The 23,882-nt window shown below is 39.8% G+C and overlaps 1 protein-coding gene across 5 annotated transcripts in view; it reads right to left on the bottom strand.

Annotated features, from left to right (window-relative positions):
• Positions 1–10,697: 10,697 nt before the first annotated feature.
• EIF3H (eukaryotic translation initiation factor 3 subunit H) overlaps positions 10,698–23,882 on the bottom strand; it is a gene marked incomplete at both ends in the record, with an annotated part of 101,764 nt that continues 88,579 nt past the window's right edge. For 2 of the 5 annotated variants that reach the window (XM_080694637.1, XM_080694640.1), the window contains 5 exons: positions 10,698–10,795; positions 11,995–12,127; positions 14,467–14,587; positions 21,783–21,932; positions 23,026–23,125. In XM_080694637.1, coding sequence (XP_080550763.1) covers positions 10,698–10,795; positions 11,995–12,127; positions 14,467–14,587; positions 21,783–21,932; positions 23,026–23,125 — 602 coding nt within the window. The remainder of the gene's footprint in view (positions 10,796–11,994; positions 12,128–14,466; positions 14,588–21,782; positions 21,933–23,025; positions 23,126–23,882) is intronic. The other 3 variants (XM_080694638.1, XM_080694639.1, XM_080694641.1) reach the window with 3 other exon arrangements.

Below are 23,882 nucleotides of genomic sequence, written 5' to 3'. Positions count from 1 at the left end.
CAGACATCCATGCGCAAAAATAGCAAATCTTGAGTTTAATATTTTATTGCCATATTTTGAAACAACTGGCTAGGCAGCTGTTACTGTTATCTTCCAATTACTTCTCATTTTTTCGGAATTTTAAATGCAAGCTGTAACAAATTAAATCTAACTTTCTATATGCTCTTTAAAAAAAGACTATGTCAGAAAGCACTATAAAAATTGAAATGAAAGAAATATCAGCAAAAGGAAACAAAGACAAAAACTCTATTTCTGACATCTTCGTGATATGCAGATTTGCTGTCCCCTACTTGGTCCAGGTATTCTCTCTTCTGAATAGGCTCTTAGCACAACTGCAGTTTTCCAAAAATGCATGTCTCTCTACAATTTTATAAAGGTACTCAAGAGGAAATTCCTTCACAGAATGTTGAATATTTTGCATGTTTGGTGTAACACACTCTTTCAATGGTGCTCGAATACACAAGACATCTCTCAAAAGACTCAACAGATAATATTTTGTGGGGTATCAAACAAAATTTTATATGATTTTGTTAGAATATCAAGGCAGAGAAGAATGAATATTTTTTGCCAACATCAACATGCTTTTCATCATAAAGTATGGGACTTGTGTTTAGAAATTAATTTTTTACTAGAAAAAAACCCAGACTCTAACCTTCTTCGTTTTCATTTTTAATCTGATTCCTTGGCTCTAATTTGGAGGAGTTGAGGGTGAGTGTGAGCATAGGAATGGATTGCCACAATCTCTTTTCCTCCCACTGACAGGATTCAACAGATTTCAAAATAGAACTGGGGCTTCTCTCAGTGCACACCAGAGTGTGGAGTGTAAAGGCTTGCTGTGCTTCTTGACCTAGTTAGCATCTACGCCCCGTGCACCGGCCAGTGCGCGCTGCCCTCCGTGGTCAGCAGGTCCAGGAAGCCTGCATTGTCCGAGCCTCCTGGAAGGTGAACTCTCTGGACCCTGGACCTTCCTGGCCTTCCGCCTTCTTTCTTCCTCTTCTCCTTCCCTCCCTTCTCTCTCTTTTTTTTTTTTTTTTTTTTTTTTTTTTTTTTTTTTTGGTATTGGAGGTGGAACCCAGTGGCTTTCTACCTCCGGGCTATACTCCCAGACCTATTTTATATATTTTATATTTTATTTGGAAACAGTGTCTCACTAAGTTACTGAGAGCCTCACTAAGTAGCTGAGGCTGGCTTCGAGCCTGCGCGATCCTCCTGTCTCAGCCTCCCAAGCGCGGGGATTACAAGCGTGCGCCACCACACCCGGCCCTCCCTTCTCTTTTCTTGCCATCTCTCCCCTCATCCTTTTCTGTGACCTGACGTGTAACTATTCCTCTTGCTCTCTACACAGAGGTGGCTACTCTAACGAGATTTCTTGCATTGTCTCACAAATACCATCTGGTGACTAAAAACAAAATTCCAGACTTTATTTCAGGCTTGGTGTGTGTGTGTGTGTGTGTGTGTGTGTGTGTGTGTGTGTGTGTGTGACTGAGGATTGAACTTCAGGGGCATTTAATCTCTGAGCTACACCCCAGCCTGATTTTATTCATTTTGGTGCTGGGGATTGAACCCAGAGGCATTCTACCTCTGAGCTACATCCCATCTATTATTATTATTATTATTTATTTTTAAACAGGGCCTCACTAAGTAGTTGAGGCTGTCTGAGAACCTGGATCATCCTCTGTCAGCCTCCCAAGTACAGGGATTACAAGCTTGTGCCACCCATACCTGGTTTACTCTTTCTTTCTTTCTTTCTTTCTTTCTTTCTTTCTTTCTTTCTTTCTTTCTTTCTCTCTTTCTCTTTCTCTCTTTTCTTTCTTCTTCCTTTCTTTCTTTCTTTTTCTTTATTTCTGTAGTACTAGGATGGAACTCAGGAGCATTCAAACTCCAAGCTACACCCCCAGTCCTACTTTTTATTTTTTATTTTGAAACAGGGACTCACTAAGTTGCAAAGGGCCTCATTAAGTTGGTGAGGCTACCCATAAACTGATCTTCCTGTCTCAGCTTCCCAAATGGTGGGATTACAAGCATGTGCCACCGCCATGCCTGGCTTCAGACTTGATATTTTAAAAACTCCCCAGGCAAGATAGCCAATAGCCAATTCCAGAACCGCTGTCCTAGAGCACACCCAGAGCAGCAGCAGGACCTGGCAGGTGAAAACCCAGGGGCTGGTTAGGCTCTGCCCTTTAAGCCTTGCATTTACATTTCTAAATTTGCAGGTGAAGCTCCCCAGGCCAGCCAGGCCTTGCACTGGGAAGCACACACTGCCCTGGAGGCTGGACTGAGGCTTCCCTTTCATCCCAGGCTCAGCAGCGTCTGGCACTTTTGTTTGCTGAGAGTGTTCTCATGCAGTATGAATCAGAGGAAAGCTCATAATGATCACCGTTTTGAAAGTGCAAGTTTCTAATACTACCTTGTCCCATGCTGATAATCTATTTGCAAAGCTGAGCCAAATTAACTATGAGAGACTCAGAAGCACTGAACCAACAGGTTAGCCATCTTTCTCTCTAAATATTAATACTTAAGAATGAACAACTAGGGGCTGGGGGGGGGCGTTCTACCTTGGAGCTACCCCCTTAGCCCTTTTTATTAAATAAAAATTTTAGCCAGTAAGGTGGCACATGCTTGTAATCCCAGCATTTGGGAAGCTGAGACAGGAGGATCTCGGTTCACCGACAGCCTCAGCTACTTAGTGAGGCTCTTTGCAACTCAGCAAGACACTGTCTCAAAATATAGAATAAAAAATAGGGCTGGGGTAAACCTCAGAGGTAGAATAGCCCTGGGTTCCATCCCCAGTACCACAAAAAAACAAAAAATAAAAAAAATTTAAAACAGGGTCTTGTTATGGTTTGCCTAATACTGGTACAGTCTTGCTAAATTGCTGAGGCTAAACTTGAACCTGCACTCTTTCTGTCTCAGGCTCCCAAGTCCTAGGATTACCCAGGAGTGCACCACCAGGCCTGGCTCACTCAGTTCTTTTTAAGGAAGAGTGGGTGACAGTTCTATTGGTTGGTTGGTTGGCTGGCTGGTTGCCCAGCTGGTTTTTCTTCCTCAGGTAACAAGAGGCAAGCGTCTAGCACATTAAAGCATCAGAAGATAATTTTTTTGTCTAAGTGTGCTTATAAGTGGGGAACGATGATTTGCTGCTAACATGTTTAGAATTCATGGAGGCTTTGCATCACCAGCCGCTAATCACTTCTCAGCAGAGCCCCCAAATTGCTCCAGTCCGTGGATACAAGATGTGAGATTGTCATCTGAGATTTGCCACATCAGGGCTTCATCAACATGCAAAATCAACACCTTCCCTTTCTCCCTCTCCTACCCCAGATGATTTCTGAATTTCTGTACGTTTGTGAATTCACAGAAGCATGAACAGAATGACAGAAACATCACAAATGCAAATGTCTTTGTTCCCAACAAATTACTCCCGTTCTCTTTCTTTTCTAAGTTTGGGAGTGGGAGGGAATGGACTCAACACTACCACTGCAGAATCACCTGTAAGCTTAGAAGCCAGAGGCAAAAGTGACTTACTGGGTCTTCTTGGCCAAAAGCAGCTTTTAAAACACACACATACTCTCAAGTCTTTTTTTTTTTTTTTGCAATGATGACTGGTACTTTAGTAAAACTGACATCTGCATCTCTAAAGAAACACTTTACTGTCAAAAGAATGCAGCTTAATTTTGTTTGCTTGAAATGTTTTCATCTCAGACCAAATTTAGAATCCCCTGCCACCTGTTTCTACCACCAATCTCCAGCAAAGCAGCGAATGCTCACCTCTTCCATCCACGTCCCAGCTGGAACAGTCAAGGCAACCGGGAGACACAAGAGGATTTTAATTAGCTCCTAATTCTCGGCCCTTCTCGCGCACGCAAACATCGTGTTCAAAATGCTACAGAAAACACCTCATCTCCACGTTGCATCTGAGAGCATCTCACAGAGTATACAGGGAGCAACACTGGAGCTCTTGGGGAGATGCTGAGCCACAGAGGAACACAAAAGAAGGCTGAATGCCCCGGGCTCCTTTGTGAACCACTAGAGCTTCTACATTTCTAAGTGGGGACATACGTGGACCGTTTCCTGAGCCATTAGAATTGGGATGAAGGTATTCTAGCATCCACTAAGGTGCATTTCTTACACAGAAGCCATCTAACCTCATAATGATTTTGTAATCCAGGGCTGAGTAGCAGAGAAGAGACTGGAAGTAGCAGCAAGACACAGTGAAAGATGCCCTGTGCAGAGAGAGAGCCAGGTCTGGCCGTAAAATTCTATTAACATATTTGCAAAATAGTGTCCACTCTCCTACTGCCTGTCAAGCCTGCACTCTCTCAAGTCTGTTGAGGCCTAATAGCAAATAAGCTTTAGTGCATGCATAAGGCTTTTTGTTGTTGTTTTGCTTTCTTCTTTGAGGTTGAAAGGAACAGAAACCAACTCAAAGTTGCTGAAGAAAAAAAAAGGGCAGTGTTATTAAGACTCAAAAGCATGTCTGTGAGATCCAAGAGCAAGAATCTGAACAGGTCTCAGAAAGGGACTGGAAACAGAGGACCAAGTGTTAGGATCCAGAAAGCACCTTTTTCTGTGGCACTTTCTCTCTGTGACTCAGCCCTCAGTAACCAAGTCAGCACTTTCTCTTTGCAACTCAGCTTATGTGGCCTGTATGCAGGAAGTGGACAGACACTAAAACCCTTCCTTCTCGGTTCTTCTTTATCAGAAAAGGGTGACTGAAGCTGGATGCAGTGGTGCACGTCCGTAATCCCACCACTTAGAAGGCTGAGACAGAAGGATCTTAGTTTTGAGGCCATCCTTGGCAACTTAGTTCTAAAACTCTGTTTCAAAATAAAAATAAAAAAAAATAAAATAAAAAAAGGGCTGGGGGTGTAGCTAGGAGGTAGTATACCCCTGGGTTCAATCCCCAGTATAAAAAGGAAAAAATAAAATAAAAAAAGAGGATCACTGGGCAAGATGTTACCTCTGGTCTCTTTACCATAATAAGCACATGTGTTGGGTGCTCACCACTGGATTCTATGCTTATAGGGTGGGGGTGACTTAGGGTCAAATCTTACCCAGGATGGGTGGAGGAGGGGAGCGTGGTTCATCATTGAAGTGAAGATAGCACATGAGAAGCAAGGGATCTTGAAACCAGAAGGACATTTCTAGAGTCGTGGTGAGGAGGTGCATTGTTGTCATGTCCTGGTAAGAACTCAAGGGCACTCACTGGGCAAGACCTGGGTTGCGGTCCTGGTGACGCTGCCCCTAGACTGTGAGCTCCAGTTCACCACAGCCTGCTTGAGTTTGTTCTCATCCCTGAGTAGAAATTGGGTCTCATTCCCTCAGTCAGTGCTAACACTACCATCGGCTTCCTAATGCGCCTGTACTCCCTCACTCCAAATGAAAAAAAATGTATGAGCAAAGTGAAGTTATGCATTAATGAAGGAGACTGCTTTAAACAGCTCTTGCCAATACAACGTAACTTGTCTACTGAGTTTCCAAGAACCTGGCTGGGTCTTCTGCCTCCAGAATTGGGCCGCCCTTCAGCACATATGGAATATCAGAGACCACAGGCCGAAGCAAACCTCCCGTCCATTAAGAACAGACGAGGTATTTTATGTAGGCAGTACATGCATTTCGTATTTCCTTGGCCCATTGCCTCCCGAGAGTGCATTTCTGTTATAGTACAGTGGGCTAGAAGTGGAAATCATCAGCTGCAACTCCTCTCTGTATCTCATTAGAGGTCTAGTTTCCCCTTAATGCACATGAAGACCTTTCATTAGCAATAATGGGAGCTGCACGCTTCAAAGGGGAAAATAGACCCCGGCCATTGAGATCTAGGAGATGAGGTTATTGGGACACTTGCCTGCCTGATTAGAGAATTATGACATTCAGAGAGGCATGATTAGATCAGAGAATTAAAAACCTTTGTGACTATTTTTTTAAAGTAATTAATTTTAAAACCTCAAAATAAAGAAGAGTGGGAATCAAAACCAAAGAATCATAGGCAGATGGAAAGTAAGAATGAGTTAAGCAGGTGTAAGCCAAATGAAAAGATAAACAAAGGTGCGGAAAGATTACCCAGGGGATCTGGCAAAATAAGAACCATTTCCAGTACATACAAAATAAGACACTGGCAAGAGACTACGGTCCAAGAGAAGGCAAGGGCCATTGACCAGCGGAGACAGTAAACACCGCTGAGAAAGTTAAACAAGTCCTCTGCCTCCATGTCCACAAAGGAATATGGGAGATGCCAGAAAAGACTCTGTCCTGGAGAAGGGTTGATGAAAACAAGTACCACTGAAGGAAATGAAAGTGACATCTGAGTTTATGTTTAGAGGTTAACACTACTGCTGCAAACAATGAGAATTCTCCTACTGCAGTCAACCTTTTTCTGGGAGGAGGGGAGTGCTGGGTTGAACCCAGGTGCTTTCTACCTCCAAGCTACACCCCAGCCCTTTTATTTATTTTGCAGTACTGGAGATGGAACCCAGGGACATTCTACCTCTGAGCTACACCCCCAGCCCTATTTTTGTATTCTTTATTTTGGATCAGGGTCTGAGTTGCAAAGGGCCTAAGTAGCTGAGGCTGTCTTCGAACCGCGATCCTGTCTCAGCTTCCCAGGTTCTGGGATTCCAAGCGTGTGCCACCGTGCTGGGCTCCAGCCCTTTTTATTTTGAAGCAGGGTCTCTTGCTAACTCCAAACAGTCTTGAGCCCCCACCCCCACCCTGTCTCACCCTTCAAAGTATTGGGATTACAGCCTGCACCTCCACGCCTGTCCTGCAGTCAACTTTAACTGAGGGTATTTGGAAAGGAAGAAGTCCTTCAGTTTTGTTCAATTGTAAAAACAGTAATCTTTGACTTAAGAGAAAGTCATCTCTACAGAATATTGGAGATTTATACTTTTTAAATTAAAATGAAGGGTGGGGAAGGCACATGGAAAAAAAACCAAATGTGTGTATGAAACCTATTTAAAAAGACTTCCAGCAAACCCCAGAGCACCAAGGACTCAGTGCTGTGTCCCTAATCCTCTTAATGCATGAGGTCCAGGATTGTATTTAAGGCCCTGAGGCTGTATCTAATCTTGGACAAACTGCTGGCCATTAATTCAACAAGAGGATTGAAAACAGGACTATCTTCTAAGCAAATGCAACTGATCTCAACATCTAGTCTCATGGATTCAAACTGTGATTCTAATACCAACACATGGCATTTGAAGTGGCAGTTTAATAGCCTGAGAATGAGGATGCAGGAACACAAAGAACTGTCTGGGGTAAACACCTATAGAACAGCCCAAACTCCCCGCGCTGGGAGCACTGGCTCCTGGGAACCATTCGGGCATCCATGGCTATGGACCTAAAATTACCATTGCAGCTTCTGCAGTCACTCTGGGTCCTGCCAGCAAGCCTGGAGCCAAATGGCTTAAGGTGCATCCATTAAGGGAGTGTCCATTTATATAAAAAGAAGCCTCAAGGCGAGGGGTATTAGGCAGGAGCAGTTTGCTCCAGTTAACAGCAATTTCCCAGCAGCTCTGGCTCCTACCCTCACTGTCTCCAGCAGTTTGGAGATCCTTTTTCTAATCCATCTGAAGAGGTTGGAGTGTAATTTGGAAACCGTCCTCTAGTAAGCAGGTTCTAACTTTCACACTGCAGCACACCCAGGCTGTGGGATGTAGTAACCATGCGGGTTTTTCAACCCCAGTGGATATTAATAGACCTGGATCTCCATTCTTTCCCTCACTCATTTCTGCTAGCCACCGACACCCCCTCCATAGGTCCCTAGTAAGGGACTCTCAGATAGCTTCAAGGACCCCACCTTCCTCTCTGTGGGCATTTGCTAACGCCAATACGCTCAGGAACAGAATATGTGCCCCGCTTGTTTTTTGGTGGTACTAGGGGTGGAACCCAGGGGCTTTCTACCTCTGGGCTATACTCCCAGACCTATTTTATTCTTTATTTGGAAATAGGGTCTCTACTAAAGTTGCCTAGAGCCTCACTAAGTAGCTGAGGCTGGCTTCGAACCTATGTAATCCTCCTGTCTCAGCCTCCCAAGAGCTGGGATTACAAGCTTACGCCACCACGCCTGGCTCCTGCTTGTAACACCAAAGGTAACACCATGAGTGCTTGGCACATAGTAGGTACTTGGTAAATATTTGTTAAATGAAAAGAACTGTCATAGAAGATGCTCCGTGAGAAAGGATCCAGAAAGCGACAAATACTGTATTATTTAGTTGAGAAGTGTTTACTGCAAAAATGAGGCTTATAACTAAAATACTTTTTCTGATTTCCACACACTGGAGTCCAATGCCAGCAAGGTGAATCCAAAATAAGTTTCCTAAAGGATGTGACAAAATCATAGTGTGAACAGTACAGTAACATTTTAGAGGACACACTTTAAATATTTAGAAGCTAAACTCGCACCAAGCTCCATTAAGCAACATTAGATAACCACATCTAAATAAAAATTTAATTTTAAATTTACATTGATAATAAAATGAGCCGAGTGCAGGGATGCATGCCTATAATTCCAATACTGATACAGGAAGAGGTTCAAGGCCAGCTTCAATGAAACCCTGTTTCAAAATAAAATAGGACTGGGGGTCTAGCTTAGAGGTAGAATGCCCCCTAGTTCAGTAAATTTCCAGTACCACACACAAATAAATCAAAATAACAGAAATTAAAAACAGAATGTAGATATTTAACAGCCAGCCAGATATAGATGAGGAGAGAATAAGTAATTTGGAAGACATACAGGTGTCTTACACCTGTAATCCCAGCACTTCGGAGGCCCAGATAGGAGGACAGCCAGGTCCAGGGCAGCCTCAGCAGCCTAGTGAGACCGTTTCAAAATAAAAAATTAAAAGAGCTGGTAGATTCTCAGAGGTAGAATCTCCCGGGGTTCAATTACCAGTACACTTAAAAAAACAAAAAACAAAAAAGGGACAGAGCACTCCTCACAATACTCAGGTTATAGAATTAACCTAAGTGCCCATCAATGGGTCACTGGGTGGAGAAAATACAGAATATATACAATGGAATTAACACTCAGCTTTTAAAAAGGAACCTCATTTGTAAACAAAACAAATGGAATTAGAGCATATTATACAAAGTATAATAAAAGAGAAAGACAAATACCACACATTCTCACTTTTATTTGTAATCTGAAACAACTGAATTTATAGAAACAGAATGGTGGTTACCAGAATCTAAAAGAGTAAAAATAGGAAGATAAAAAGCAAGGGCACAAAAGCCTATCAGACCCGAGGAATAAGTATCTTTCTTTTTTAAAGAAAGAAGTTACACAGCATGGTGGATAGGGCTTATAATTAAGCACTATACATTTCAGTCACTGGGAGGGTGAGTTTCAAATGTTCTCATCATGAAAGATATCAAATGTTTGAGGGAACACATACGTTGGCTGGCTTAATCTGGTCATTTCACATATGAAAAATATCAGTTTGTATCCTATAATTATGCACACTTATAATTTGTCCATATTCATTATTAAAATAAATAAATATTTTAAAGTAAGGTATTTCAAGAGCAGGCTAAAAGGAATGCATTTTTAAGGTATTTTCAATGAAAATTAAGACTAGTGCTGTGTTTTCCAGTACTTTATAAGGCATTACCAATGATTATGGGGCTAGTGTCAAGTTTGTTTTACCTTCTTAGTTCTTAACAGTCAAGTTTCTATTAGATAACATGCTAGCTTGTCTTGTCTTTCTGTTCGTAGATAAGTGAATGACTTGTTAGACCTTGTTAGTCAGTTGATAAGTTTTTTTCTCATTTCAACTGGAGAAAATCACAAGTATTTAAAGAAGGTGAACCACATGCATTTGTTCCTGAAAAATGTCAGAACATAAACCTCAAGTCAAACGTTGACCAGAAGCTATTCTCAAGACTTACGGCGGCAATTTAATTTCCATTACTACGTTTTCCTAAAGTTTTTCTCACAATGATTCCTCAATCAAGGTATTATAAAACAAATCACACCTTTAAAAATGTTAATCAGAGTCATTCTGTTAATCTTACATTATGAGAAAAACAGCAATAAGAGACACAGCAATTCTGCTTCTGGGGTTTGCCCAAAAGATTCCTGATCAATATGTTGAAGAGATATCTGCCTACTCATGTTTACTGCAGCATTATTCCTTTTTATTTTGTTTTTTGATACTTTATGGGTGCTTTGTTTAACTTCAAAATCAAATTCAAAATCCAGGTAATTAGAATTCAGGGAAATGAACAATAAGGGTTTACAGTCCCCATGGGCAGAGCCATGGCTGGCTTTATCGCCATATTCCCTGAGCCTAACATGGTCACACTCAAATACGCAATGGCCACGAGTAGTGTTGCAGATCAGCAGAACCTTCCTCTTCTCCTTTTGCACTTTGTGGTGCTGGGGACTGAGGGTTTCCAATATGCCATGTGAGAGCTACACCACTGAATTATATACACCTCCAACCCCAGCTTCTGGCAGAGCCTTGTTTTATCTTTTGGAAATAAAATAAAAATAGGATAGATAAAAATACACGTAAAACTAAAGGAACAGTCAAGATTTTAATTTTTTATTACTGGCTAGAAAGACATTGCAGCCAAAGACAACAATGACATTAAGGCTTCCCCTTTGCTTTTTAATATGCAAAAACGTTTCTTCCAAGAGTTGTCCTGGCGTGATCTCAAGAGTCCACGTTAACTTCCTTTCTGGAAACTTCCTTTTCTTAATTGTTGTATTCCTGAAGAGCCTGGGCCATGAAGAGTTTGCCTAAGTTTTGGGCAGTGAACTCCTTGATGTTCTGGCAGTAAGTGTTAATCTGGCCTGTGTATTTGAGAGAGAGAGAGAGAGAGAGAGAGAGAGAGAGAGAGAGAGAGAGAGTTGTAACATTCCACAAACTGTAAAATGATCTAAATGATCTAGCATGTTAGTGCAGAAAGTCAGCATCATATAGAAATCACCAATATTTTGTTTCTAACCAAGAATTTGTAAAATAAAATCCAATTGTATTTTTCCATAAGAAATAATAAAGAATATAGTTTATTTTGGAAAGAAGCCATCTTGACTACATATAAAAGAAAAGAAAAACACAGCCCTACACATTTTCCAGAGATTATCAGCTGTAAATTATCTATCAATCAAAAGGTACTGATGATGCAGATCAGACCAACAGTGTACTAAGAGAATACAGAGAGCAGCACTGGCTCTCCTCCACAGCCAGAAAGGAGGCATTAACAAGACAAGACCACCGCCTGCGGAGCAGTGGGAACCGCCCAGTGAACAGGTAGAACAGCTTTCAGTCTGAGCTTTGGAAATGAACTTTTTAAGAGCTTTTCTTCCGAGACAAAAGCAGAGGCTTCTCCTGAGGGAGGGCCCATCACTGCCTTTTATGTCTTAAAACTAAATGTCCAATCTAATGCAACAAGCTACGCATTTCTTGAGAGTGTAAGCACTACAATTTTTTTAACCTGGTCTTAAAGAACATGAATGTGATACCAAAATTAACATCTAGCATAGGACACAAGACCATTACCACTTAAAGGTGATGTCAAATGCTAAGTGTCCTCTAAGTTCATCCAGAATTACACTGCACTGACGTTGAAATGAGTTAAAGGGCAACATTTTCTTCAGTTCGAAACTTAAAAGTACCAGAGCACATTACCAGAGTAGCAAATAAAAAGGGAATTGAACTACATGATCTTCTACATTATGACACTGTAAACATTTTTCCTTGAATTCCAGGAAAGATGACTTAAATAAAACCTTTCCATTTTACAAAGCTGATAATGCTATCTCAAAAATGTTTAGATACATACTGACTGAGGCACTGAAAGGACCTGAGAAAAAACAGACTACGAGATTCCTAAATTTCAGAAACTATAGCTGCGAGCCTCAAATCCATCCTTCATTGAAAGTATACCGACTCTACAGCTTTCAGGCCTACTTTTCTATTTTAAGTGCCTCACTGTCTCCTGCTTCCCAAAGAACAGAGGCCCAGCGTGCCTCGCGCTGGCTCACAGTACCTGCGATGAGCAGGGAATCCATCCTGGCAGGGGCCTGGGGTGGCTTGAAGAGCTTGGACAGGTCTTCCTCGGGAAGCGGGGGTTCTCCGCGACTCTGGCGCTGCATGTTCTCCTGCTGGCGGCGCTGCTGATACTACAAAATGATTTGGTTATTTTCCTGCATCTGAGGAGAAAAGAAGACCTCTCTCACCTAAAACACCAGCAAAACTCCATTGTTCTGAGTTCCAACTGGTTTCATAAATGGCAATATTTGGCTATTTACTTAAGAAGCTAAATATGGCAAGAGTGGAAGAAAATTTCTTTTTGTAAACTCTAGTGTCACTTTGCATTCTGATGGTCTGTGACGAATGATTAAAACAAAACAAGCTCTGGAAGTACCGGGGCTTGAAACTCAGGATTAGTGGATGAAAGGTAGTACTCTGGCATTAAGATGAGAGGTAAATGATTCATCGCATTTTAACACTAAGGAATGAGCAACGCTGGGTGATTCTTTTAGGTTTATCCCTAGAGACCTAAAGTAATAATAAAACTAATAATCTTATTGCTACTGTGCCCACTGATGCTACTATTCTTAACAGATGGTCATCTGTGCCTTAGCTCTGTAGCTAAGGAAGAATTCTAGTCAGATAATTCTTCAAATACTTTTGGGCCAGGTTGGGGGGGGGGGTCTGGGGATAGAACCCAGGGGCATTCTGTCTCTGAGCTACACCCCCAGCCCTACTGTATTATTATTATTGTTTTTAAATTTTGAAACAGGGTCTCACCAAGCTGTGGAGGGACTCACTAGGCTGGTAGCAAACTTGCTATTTTACTATCTCAGCCTCCCAAGTACTTGGATTATAAGCATGCACCATCATGTTCAAACTCTGGATTCCTATGATCCTCTGAAGAGAAGGTGGGGATACATAGATCACCTGTAAACTTATATATCAAACAACTAAGAACTAATACTTGTGAATGGTTCATAAGAGCAGTGGAAATAATTTCACACACAGCCTTTTAAAAAGTCAGGCTGGGCATGGTGGCGCACACTTGTAATCCCAATGCATGGGAAGCTGAGACAGGAGGATAGCACAGGTTCGAAGCCAGCCTCAGCTACTTAGTGAGGCTCTCGGCAACTTAGTGAGACCCTGTTTCCAAATAAAATATAAAAAATAGATCTGGGAGTATAGCTTGGAGGTAGAAAGCCTCTGGGTTCCAACCCCAGTACCACTAAATAAATAAATAAATAAATAAATAAATAAATAAATAAATAGTCAGGTAATGGGAAACCAAGGTAGGCTGGTAAAAGTTTAAAGTTCTTAGATCCCTATGAAAACCAAAGATAATGACAAAATTTTCCCCAAGAAGAGGAATAACTTGCTTTGCAGACTTTTTGTTTACTCATTATGAGGCAGGAGGGCAAGACAAAAGAGCAATTATGAATGATGCTAATAAGTATATGTAAACATCAAATGCAAAATTTTAAGACACTTGGAACTCTAAAAAGTATCGTTGATTTGTTTTCAGAATCAACTGTTTCATGAGTGACAAATATTCAATTTGACATCCTAAAAGAGTCTTTCACCTATAAGAAAATGAAATCAAGCTGAAGTGTCACCCCTTGCAATTTTAAAAATTTGTGACTATCATACGTCCAGTTAGGAAGATAAGAGATTTACAAAATTTTGGTTCCAGGGTGGCAAAAAATAAATTATTTTAAATTTTACTATATAAATGAACACTAATACAAATTTTTTTCAAATACAATATTCTTAAAACTATTTTGTCATACTTGAAATTTTATACATAAAAATACCCTGTTTAAGGTTCATTTTAATGAACACAAAGCAGTCAAATATAAATACCCCTTCCACAGATAGATTTTGGAATCAGTTTATCTAGAAATCAAAAAATAAGAACATTTCAGAGCAATAAAGTCCCCAAACTATCCCAGAAACTGTGAAAAACACATGGCCTTCAGGCAACACTAATAAAGATGTATGTATGTGCATATGAGAACATTCAGGTAATTCTAGGGTTTCTGTTGGTATTATACTATCTATTTCACAGCAGTTGGTCTATTATTTTCTATTAAAATTGCTTGCTCTTAATCACAATTGTTCGGTTTTTAAATGAACTGAAGACAGCTAAGTACGTTGCAATGAACCACCACCAAACCAATTACAGTCAGTAAAGAGACGAGCTGTGACACCGGGCTCTCTCTGCCTCTGGTTTCCCCAGTAATGTATCTCTTATTTGCATAACCTTGACATTAGACTCTGAACTTAACATACCAGCTCTCTAAGAAAGTCAGGCATTTTTAAGTACAACTTATAAATAATATGCTAGGAATATGTTATACAGAGTGTTTTAAAATACGATGGAGTTATAGCTAACAGTCAATGTTTCACGAAAGCTAATTTAGATCCTTTGTAAGAGGACTCTTAAAGCCTTCCACCTAGAAATGAGTGTGCTGTCCACAGTACCAACCTGATGCTTCTGCTGCTGCTGCTTACTGGTGTTCCTCATGTACGTGTTGTATTTGACTATGTCTTGGCTCATTTCATCCACTCTGTCCATCAGCAACTGCAGGTTCTTCCCCAAGTGATTGCTGAAATGGAAATCAATACACTGACACGTCGTCCTTAAGATATGGCTCTGTCACTGTTCTAAGCAGTTCTGAGATATTAACTAGATTGGCCTTTTGCAGAAGAGTGAGAGCACACATAGGCATAAAGCAAGGGTGGAGGAAAAAATCTAAGTCAGCTTGTTACTTAGCTTTCCATATCAAATTGTTTGAAATAGTTCAGTTTCTTACTATGAGAGCAAAGATATGCTAAGTACGAACTGTGTGTGTGTGTGTGTGTGTGTGTGTGTGTGTGTGTGTGCGCGCGCGCGCACGCGCGCGCGCGCGCTGGTACTGGGGGATGGAACCCAGGGGCATTCTACCTCTGACCTACACCCCTAGGCCTATTTTTCTTCTTTATTTTGAAACAGGGTCTCACTGAGTTGCAAAGGGCCTAAGTAGCTGAGGCTGTCTGCCAACTGTGATCCTCCTGTCTCAGCCTCCCAAGCACGAGGATTACAAGCGTGCACCACCACACCCCGCTGGCTTAAATTTTAAAACAATCACTCTGCTTCTATGCAGACAGACTGGAGAAGAGATTCCAAGAGCTCAGTTAAGTGTCTACTGTGGAGTGTTAGCAAGGATGTGGTGAAAATGAAATAGTCCTATGTTGATATAGAATATAAAATGATATCGCTGCTGTAGTATACTTTGGTAGTCCCCTCAAAAGCTAGTAAACCGAATCACCATGTGACCTAGCAATTCTACTCCTACATACATAGCCAAGAGAACTGAAAATATATGTGCATACAAAAATGCCCCCATGTATGTTAATAGCTACATTACTGGTAATAAAAAGTAGAAACAATCCAAATGTCTATCAAATAATAAGCAGATATACATATAATGGGATGATTACTGAGCCACGAAAACAATAAGGTACTGAAATCTATCACAACATGGAAGAGCCTAGAAAATGTCACACTGAGGAGAAATGCCCAACATAAAAGACCACTTATGGTAGAATCCTATCTTATCAACGAGAATAGGCGAATCCACTGACATAGTCGGTTGCTGCCAGAGGATGGGAGAATGAAAACTTACTATTAAAATGGGCACATAGCTTCTGCTGGGGTCATAAAAATACTCTACATCATTCTACAAAATACTCATTTTAGTATGATGGCATAGCATTGTGAGTATACTAAAACCACTGACCTGTACATTTGCTTAAAATGACACATTTTCTCTTTTTAACACCCCCCCCATCTGTATTCCAGTGAAATGGTGGCTTGCATTAGCATGACAGCAGTGAGACTGAAGGAAAAATGAGCAGAACTGAGTGGCACCCTGGAAACAAAACAGGAGAGTTTCGATAATGGGGCAGGAGAGAGGAATCAAGGGCTATATCCAGTTTTCTGGCTTGAGCAGTCAACTGGACGGTTCTTGTATTTACAGAAGAGATAATGACTGAAGAAGAAACAGCTTGGAAATACTGGAAATATTCACTTAAAATCAGAAAATTTGGGATCTTTCTTAAACAGTGCTAAGAGCATAGAACTGGTGTGTGTGTGTGTGTGTGTGTGTGTGTGTGTGTGTGTGTGTGTGTGTGTAAGTAAAAATTTACCTTTTAATCCCAGTCTGGCAGTTCCTAGATAACCTTTACCCAGAAACTGGATCTAATGATTTCACCTGTCTAGGAATCAAGTATTTCTTTAATATTTTTCACTCACTTTTAACTTTAAAACATTTATTCCTTCTTTGAAAACCAGGTAAGTATTTGCTTCTGCTTTCTAATTTCTTAATAGACTGACTTTAATAGACCCAGACTCATGTGGTTGGGCATGTGGTGTTAGATGATAAATTACAATGGGTTTCCCCCGCAGAGCTAACCAGCTCCAATCAACAGTCACATTGCTTTCCAAGTAACTTTAGTATTAAATGTAACAATACTATATTCCACATTCATTCTTTCAACATATACCAGCCCACCCTGACTCTGCCAGTCACTCTGCTAGATACTAAGAATTAAACTATGTGGGATATTGCTGCACTCAACACATTCTAGTGAGAAGAGAGGAAAGTAAATAGATGAAGCAACAGCGTATAAGTGCTGTAACAGACATACAACAGAAATATAAAGGATAGTGTGGTAGGACCAAGTGAAACCTTCCCAGATTATCTGACAACTAAATTCTGAGACTTTAAAAAGGAGCTAAGTTAGACAGACAAGGATGGTGGGAAGGAGTACCTCAGATACGGGGTATAAGCAGCACACCCAAAGACTCTAGCATAAAAAAAATGAAATGAGTTTATAAGTGCACAAAATTCAGTATCTGAGGAGAAGTGCAAGACTGGGAAAAAGTTTTGATGCTCGAGAGGCAGACAACAGTCATAGCATAGAGACTTCTGGAAGCTTGGACTATAACTTTGAATTCTATTCTAAGGACAATAGAAGCCAGCCAAAGATTTTAAACAAAGGAGTAATACAAGCATCCAATTTGCATTTAACACCATGATTACAATTTTGAAAGAGGAAAAGCATAAAAGTAGGAAGAGACTGTAAAAGTAATCAGGAAGAGAAGTAATAAGGCCTTGGCTTGAAGTAGGAAGTCATAGAAATAAGATGAAATCACCACAATAGCGTGCGGGGGGGGGGCAAGCTATTTGTCTTGACAAACACTGACATTTAGAGATGAGCAAAAGGGAGTTCACTGTGGAAAATAAGAACTTACCCACAAGAGTTGTAGTTTCACAGCCCTCAAAGAAAGAAAGAACTCCAGGAAGAAGCGATCAATAGTGCTAAGTGCTGATGAATCCAGTAATATAAGAAAGGCTTTTGTGACTTAGGTGGGAGCTCTAGCAATATAAAATGGACATACATTGCAAAAATATGGGGTAAGTAGTAAATGAGGAAATACAGTGATAGAAAATTTAATAAAAGTAGAGAGCTGGGCATGGTGGCAACACACCTGTAATCACAGCTTGGGGGAGGAGACAGAAAGATCAAAGGTTAGAGGACAGCCTAAACAAGTAGTGAGACTCATCAACCTAGAGAAACCCTATTTCAAAATAGGGCAGGGTAGTATAGCTTTTAGGTAGAGTACCCTTGAGTTCAATACCCAGTACCACAATCAATCAATCAATCAAAGAAGAAAATGTAGCAAAAAGTGAAAGAAGTTGAAAGTTAGGTAAAACTTCTTTTTCTTTTATAGCATGAGCTCAAAGGTGGTTTTTTTTTTTTTGAGGTGTTTAGGTTTACGATGACGTAGACTTGTGAGCTTAAATGTCCTTATTTTCAGGAGATGCATGCTAAAGTACTTAGGGATACTCATGCTTACAATTTATGAAAGTTTCAGAAAAGAAAGTATGTTTATATACTGACAGAGCAGGTGCAAACTGACATCATAAACAAACGGTGACTCTACGTACAAGGTTATGAGTGAGGTTCACTGTGTTACCCTTTCAATCTGTCAGAAGAGTTTAACATTTTAGAAAACTAATTAAAAAAAAAAACAACAGACCAATAGAGAGAAAGAACTAGAATAGAGAAGAACTGAAAACCTAAGAAGGGGAATTCAGGGAATAGGGGTCAACCGAGTAAGGCCTGCAGCAGAGTGGGACTGGCTGCAGAGGTCTGATTCTTCCATTTCACCAGTAAAAAAGCCGAGACCAAAGAGCTATAATAAAATAGAAAGGGCACTAGCTATATGATTAGTTACTAAAAAAGTTGCTCATGCCATTATATACCAAGGAAGAAAGAAAAAAAAAAAAAAGAAGAAACCAAGGAAACCAAGAAAGAAGAAAGCTCACCATCACTCCTGCGCTAGGAGGTGAGGGAGGGCAGTGACACTGGAAGACAATGCAGAGGTACCACCACGTGCAGAGAAGAGAGCTACTGTACAACGTTAGACACAGGTGAGGTGTTACAGAACTCAGCCCCACAAGCACGTCTAGTCTCATGTACTGGTAAGTGGTGCTAGAACACTGCCACAAGCAGACATGTGTCTTTAAAGGTCTTATAACATTTATATTACAGTAATGCTCTTCAGAAACACAAGCAACCAACATTAAAAATCTCACAGTACAAACCTAGAAGGGTACCAGGAAGTAACAATCATGAGTACTGCCTAGACACTGCATTCACAGAAGCCAGATACATTACCAAAAGTGATTCTGTGGGTATTTTTCCAGTTTTCAGTACCAGTTCAACTTAGCATACTGAAACAGGGAGTCACTATTGAGAGTTTCAGTTATATAGCCTTCTCTCTTATTGCCAAGGAAACAAAGAATTGAAAACAGATAACTTAAACAGATGTGAACCAAGACATAGAATGCTAAGTCAGCTTGAGCTACAATATCAATTATGCTTATTATCCTAAATGTAGGATGCTCATCATTAGTTTACATTTTTAAAAAGAGAAAATAAAAACAGAATTATTTGTCACATGTGAAAAACTGAAGGGATGTATTATATATTTTCTAATAAAGTCTGCTGTGAAATAATCATTACTAGAACTTCCAGCTAATAAAATTAAGATTTTTAAAAATAAAAGAGAACGTTGCTCTATTCATACTACTGAGAAAAAAATTTTTTATTCATAGCACAGAGAAAATTTATCAGGTAAATCAAAGAACTGGTACCCACATATGAGCCACAAAAGGTAATATCAGCAAAATGTTTAAGAACTGTGTAAAAATGATTTCTGATACAGTTTCTCTTATGAAAAGTTTTTATGCCAGGCCTGATGGCACACACTTGTAATCCTGGCATTCAGGCGGCGGAGACTGGAGGATCATGGTTCGCAGACAGCCTCGGTTACTTAGTGAGGTCCTTTGCAACTCAGTGAGACTCAGTTTCAAAAATAAAAGATAGGGCTGGGGGTGTAGCTCGGAGGTACTATGCCCCCTGGGTTCCATCCTTAATATCATCATAAAAAAAGAAAGTTTTTATGACAACTGACCTGATAAGCATGCTATTAATGCTAGAAATTAAATATTATGTTGTATACCCAGGTATATTCAGTTTACTTAAGTATAATCTAGCCTTTTCACATAAAAGCATGGAAGATAACTGTAATAAAATATATTTCTAGGTCTTAGTTGCTATGGCAAACAGAATGCTTTGGACAAACTGACATCAGAGACCAGCTTATTGATAATATGAGAGCTCACAAGGACTATACTTGTTTTGTGTGCTCAATAAAGAAAGCCCGGGGCAAAGGTGAAGACATGAATTATAAGCAAAAAACTTTCAAGCAGTAAATTTAAAAATCATTATATAACTATATGCTTATTACATGAAATTGTAACCCTGAACGCTAAAAAGGTTCTTACCTCAATGTTTTAAATATAGGTGTGCCAAGAATGTTTGTAAAAAGCAATAAAAATATGACCTTCTAAAACATACAAATTTAAAGACTATTATGAATATGTGTTTGTAGTCTAACAGTGCACTCTTTGGTGCCAAATTAGCCTTGTAACCTGGCTGTGTCATTTGGCGCTCCATTTACCATTCGGTTTCCTTCTCCTTCCCTGTCAAGATTTGATCTTTCTTTTTTTTTTGGGGGGGGGTACTGGGGATGGAACCCAGGGGCATTCTACCTCCGAGCTATACCCACCACCCACAGCCCTGTATTTTATTCTTTATTTTGAAACAGGGTCTCGCTGAGTTGCAAAGGGCCTCACTAAGTAGCTGAGGCTGTTTATGAACTGCAATCCTCCTGTTTCAGCCTCCCAAAATTGGGGTTACAAACGTGCGCCACCACACCCAGCTCTAGTCATCGTTCTGATGGGTCCATGCAATGGAAAGTAGCACTTCAAGCACAGCCTACCCAGGCCAGAGCACAGAGAACACTGTGGTCACTGGTCCTTCTGAGCTCATCTCATTTGTCTTATATTGGGTAAGTACAAGGCATGCCCCCCCAGGATAACTAGAAATCTGCTAATCAAACTTCTGCTTCAAACTGGTTGTTAAAAAAAAAACAAAAACAAAAACAAACAAAAAAAACACAGCTTGTTTCTTTCAGAAAAAAAAAACAAAAAAAAAAAACAAAAAAAAAAACACTGACTGATTATCTGCCTGCCCATTCTATTTTATATTACAGTCCTGCTGCTAGTCTCCTCCTACCACAAAAAAATCACTAACAAGGGCATAAGAGAAAGAATATAATGTGTGACTTTGCCCACATTTCTGCTAAGATAATGAGATTTGGGGCTGGGGGTGTAGTTAAGTGGTAAAGTGCTAGACCATCAGTTCAGTTCAGTCTCCGCACTGAAAAAATAAAAAGTTGGAGGGGCATTAATTTCATTAAAAAAAAAAAATCTGTTTTAGAATGCCTCAACATTTTAGCAATATAATATGTATTATTTCACTAACAGCAACAAGATAGTCTGTACAACAGTACAGACTATCATGTCACCACTGTCTAAGAGCAAAAGCCAGTATCAGTTTTAAAAATTCTCATTTGAATTGAATACTCAAATAACTGGAAGTTTACTATTGACAAAGTCTGCATCTGAACATGGGCAAGTGCAACCAATAAAGAAAGAAGCATTTCTATGCTGAGTGTAGTGGAAGACACCTGAAATCCCGGAGCTTGGCAGGCTGAAAGAAGAGGACTGCAGGTTCGAGGCTAGCCTCAGCAACCTAGCAAGACCCTCAGCAACTTAGGAAAATCCTGTTTTAAAATAAAGAATAAAATAGGTCTGAGGATGTGGCTTGGAGTAGAACACCCTGGGCTCAATCCCCAGGATGAAGGAAGGAACGGAGGGAGGGAGGGAGGGAGGGAGGGAGGGAGGGAGGGAGGGAGGGAGGAAGGAGGGGAGGGGAGGGGAGGGGAGGGGAGGGGAGGGGAGGGGAGGGGAGGGGAGGGGAGGGGGCCTTTCTGTCCCTGAATATCATAATAGTATACAGTAAATAAGGCTGAGCCAAATTAAAACAAAAACCTTCCTCCATCAGCACTGACCATATAAAGTACAAATGACAGAGCAAAGAAGGCCGCAGCGGTTCTTGTACACAAAGCAGTTAATATTCAAACAACATGTTTTGCTTTATCAGTTTAGTGGCTTTCTAGGATCTTAACAGGACCTGACAAACACTACATGTTATTACATACATCTTAGTCAACTCAAAACAGTCTTCAATAATTTTTCTTGTTTCTCAAGGATAAACTATGTACAAGAATCTTTTGCAAAAGGTGATTAAAAAGGCTACTTTTCATTAGACAGGGCCACTTACCTACTAGCAAGGCTGAGCAGTTCATGTTTATCTGCTACAGCTGACTTCTTCTCAAGCTCCCACATTAGGACATTGATCAGATGTGAATTTTTAATTACAATTGGTACTTCTTCAAACATGTGCTCAAAGGTGATATTTGCCTTTTTCAATCTGTGAAGTATATTAAAAATACTTTAGTCTGGTGGTCAGAAGTAAGTGTTAAATCAACTATTTCATATATATAGGCCCTCTTCAAGATCAGTTTCACCAGTATTCTTTAAGTGATTTGAGTATCATTTTTCAAAATAATCTAAATAAATCTGAACTATAAACAGAGGGGAAAAAATTGGCAAAAAAATTCTTTTTAATCAGGTATCCTTAAAATTTTATTTATACTAAAATGTAAATGTCCCAGTAAATTATGCTACATAATCTATAACAAAAATAGCTAGAAAAGAGAATATTCTATATTTTTTAGAAAACTTATTTTTAAAACATACTGAGCTAAAAAGGTTGGCAACTATTACAACAGTCACAAAAGACTCCACATACAATCATGCAGAACACTGCATAAACATAGTTTTTCACGGTTCAGCTGTGACTCCATACCCACCAATTGTTCATGAATTAGCTTTTCTTTTTAGAAACTGCGTACATTTATTTTTTAGGAGACAAATGGGAAACTCGAAGTCAATCGTCATACATAAAGTCAAAGCTCTGGTTTCATAAGAAGTAAAATTTCCACAATAGAAAATGGTACAATTTTAAATATTTACATTTTAAAATGTCAATATTACAATTCGATTAAGAAAGATCACAAAATATCTCCATCAATTGATTCTCTGCATAATCATCACCCAAAAAATTTCCAATAAGCCATATTCATTAAAGAATCAAGAATGTGGCTTATTCATCAAAGAACTCAGAATAACAAGACATGTACCTTACAGGCACTCTGACCCAGAGCTTATAGTCTGATAGCCGCTGACCACTCTTTCAATCTCCCTTTTCTATCACTTATCTTTTCAATATCATCTAATTAATTCCCACTCTAAGTGAATCACCCTTGGTGAGAACAGGAGATGAAACATTCCACAAAGACTAACTTAAACATGGAAGGGAGAAGTCAGGTGGCACTCGGCATGCAGAAGACTCCTACAGCCCACAAGGCAAAAGCACGACCACAGCACAACCAAGGAGCCAGGAAGTTTTAAAAGAAAATACCCAGTCCTTTACCATACACCTCATGGGCCCAAACACTTACGCTTCAGGGGAAAAATCCTTCTCTTTACAAACTTCCATCAGTTTAGGAGTCAGTCTGTATGCCTTCAGTGAGAGAGACCCTTGGGCGGTTTTTATGGGATCTCGAATAAGGAAAAGAGAAAGTAATTACTAAGATTTCTGTCACCACCACTGCCGAATGACACTGGTTCTAGGAATACTGTTACTTACAACATGATCTTTGCAAAATTAAGATTAAAATAAATAATCAGAAAACAACACGAGGCAGATTTAAGCCATTTACAATAAGCAATAAGCAAAAGTATAGGGATCTATCCTACTTAATAAGAACAGTAACTTCCTCCCCAAAATACAGATAGGAGATTCAAAATATGGTTAAGATATTTTGAAACCCATTCCTCAGCCAGAACCAGTTATCTTGTTGAAAATGAAATGTGACACAGTCTATACATCTTATATGATTATGAGGAAAATACTGATGAATACTAAACATGAAAATCCCTGCATGTACTTGTGTAGTTCTTTAATCAACTAATTTAAAATGAATAGTCATGCAAACAGAATTTATACAACCTAATAACCACTGTTCACATTTCTTAATTAGAGCAGATTGTAAAAACAAAACCACTAAGTCAAAGTGCTATCACAAAAGTATCTTTCTAGTTTCAGAGAAACAATTTTTGTCAAAACTAACTGTTTAAACGCTCCAAGAGTAAGGGAGCTTAGCGCTTGCCGCATGATAATGGCTCTGGCATGCCAATATTCGCCTAAAACCTGTGTTAACATTCATGTTGTCTGAAACTTAACACAGTGAAACTTTTAGCAATAGGTGATAAAATGAAAACCAAAATAGATTGAAACAAGTGGAAAATTCATCAA

This window comes from Muscardinus avellanarius (assembly GCF_963383645.1).
Source record: "Muscardinus avellanarius genome assembly, chromosome: 4".
Classification (NCBI taxonomy): domain Eukaryota; kingdom Metazoa; phylum Chordata; class Mammalia; order Rodentia; family Gliridae; genus Muscardinus; species Muscardinus avellanarius.
This window is presented reverse-complemented; position numbering and strand designations above follow the sequence as displayed.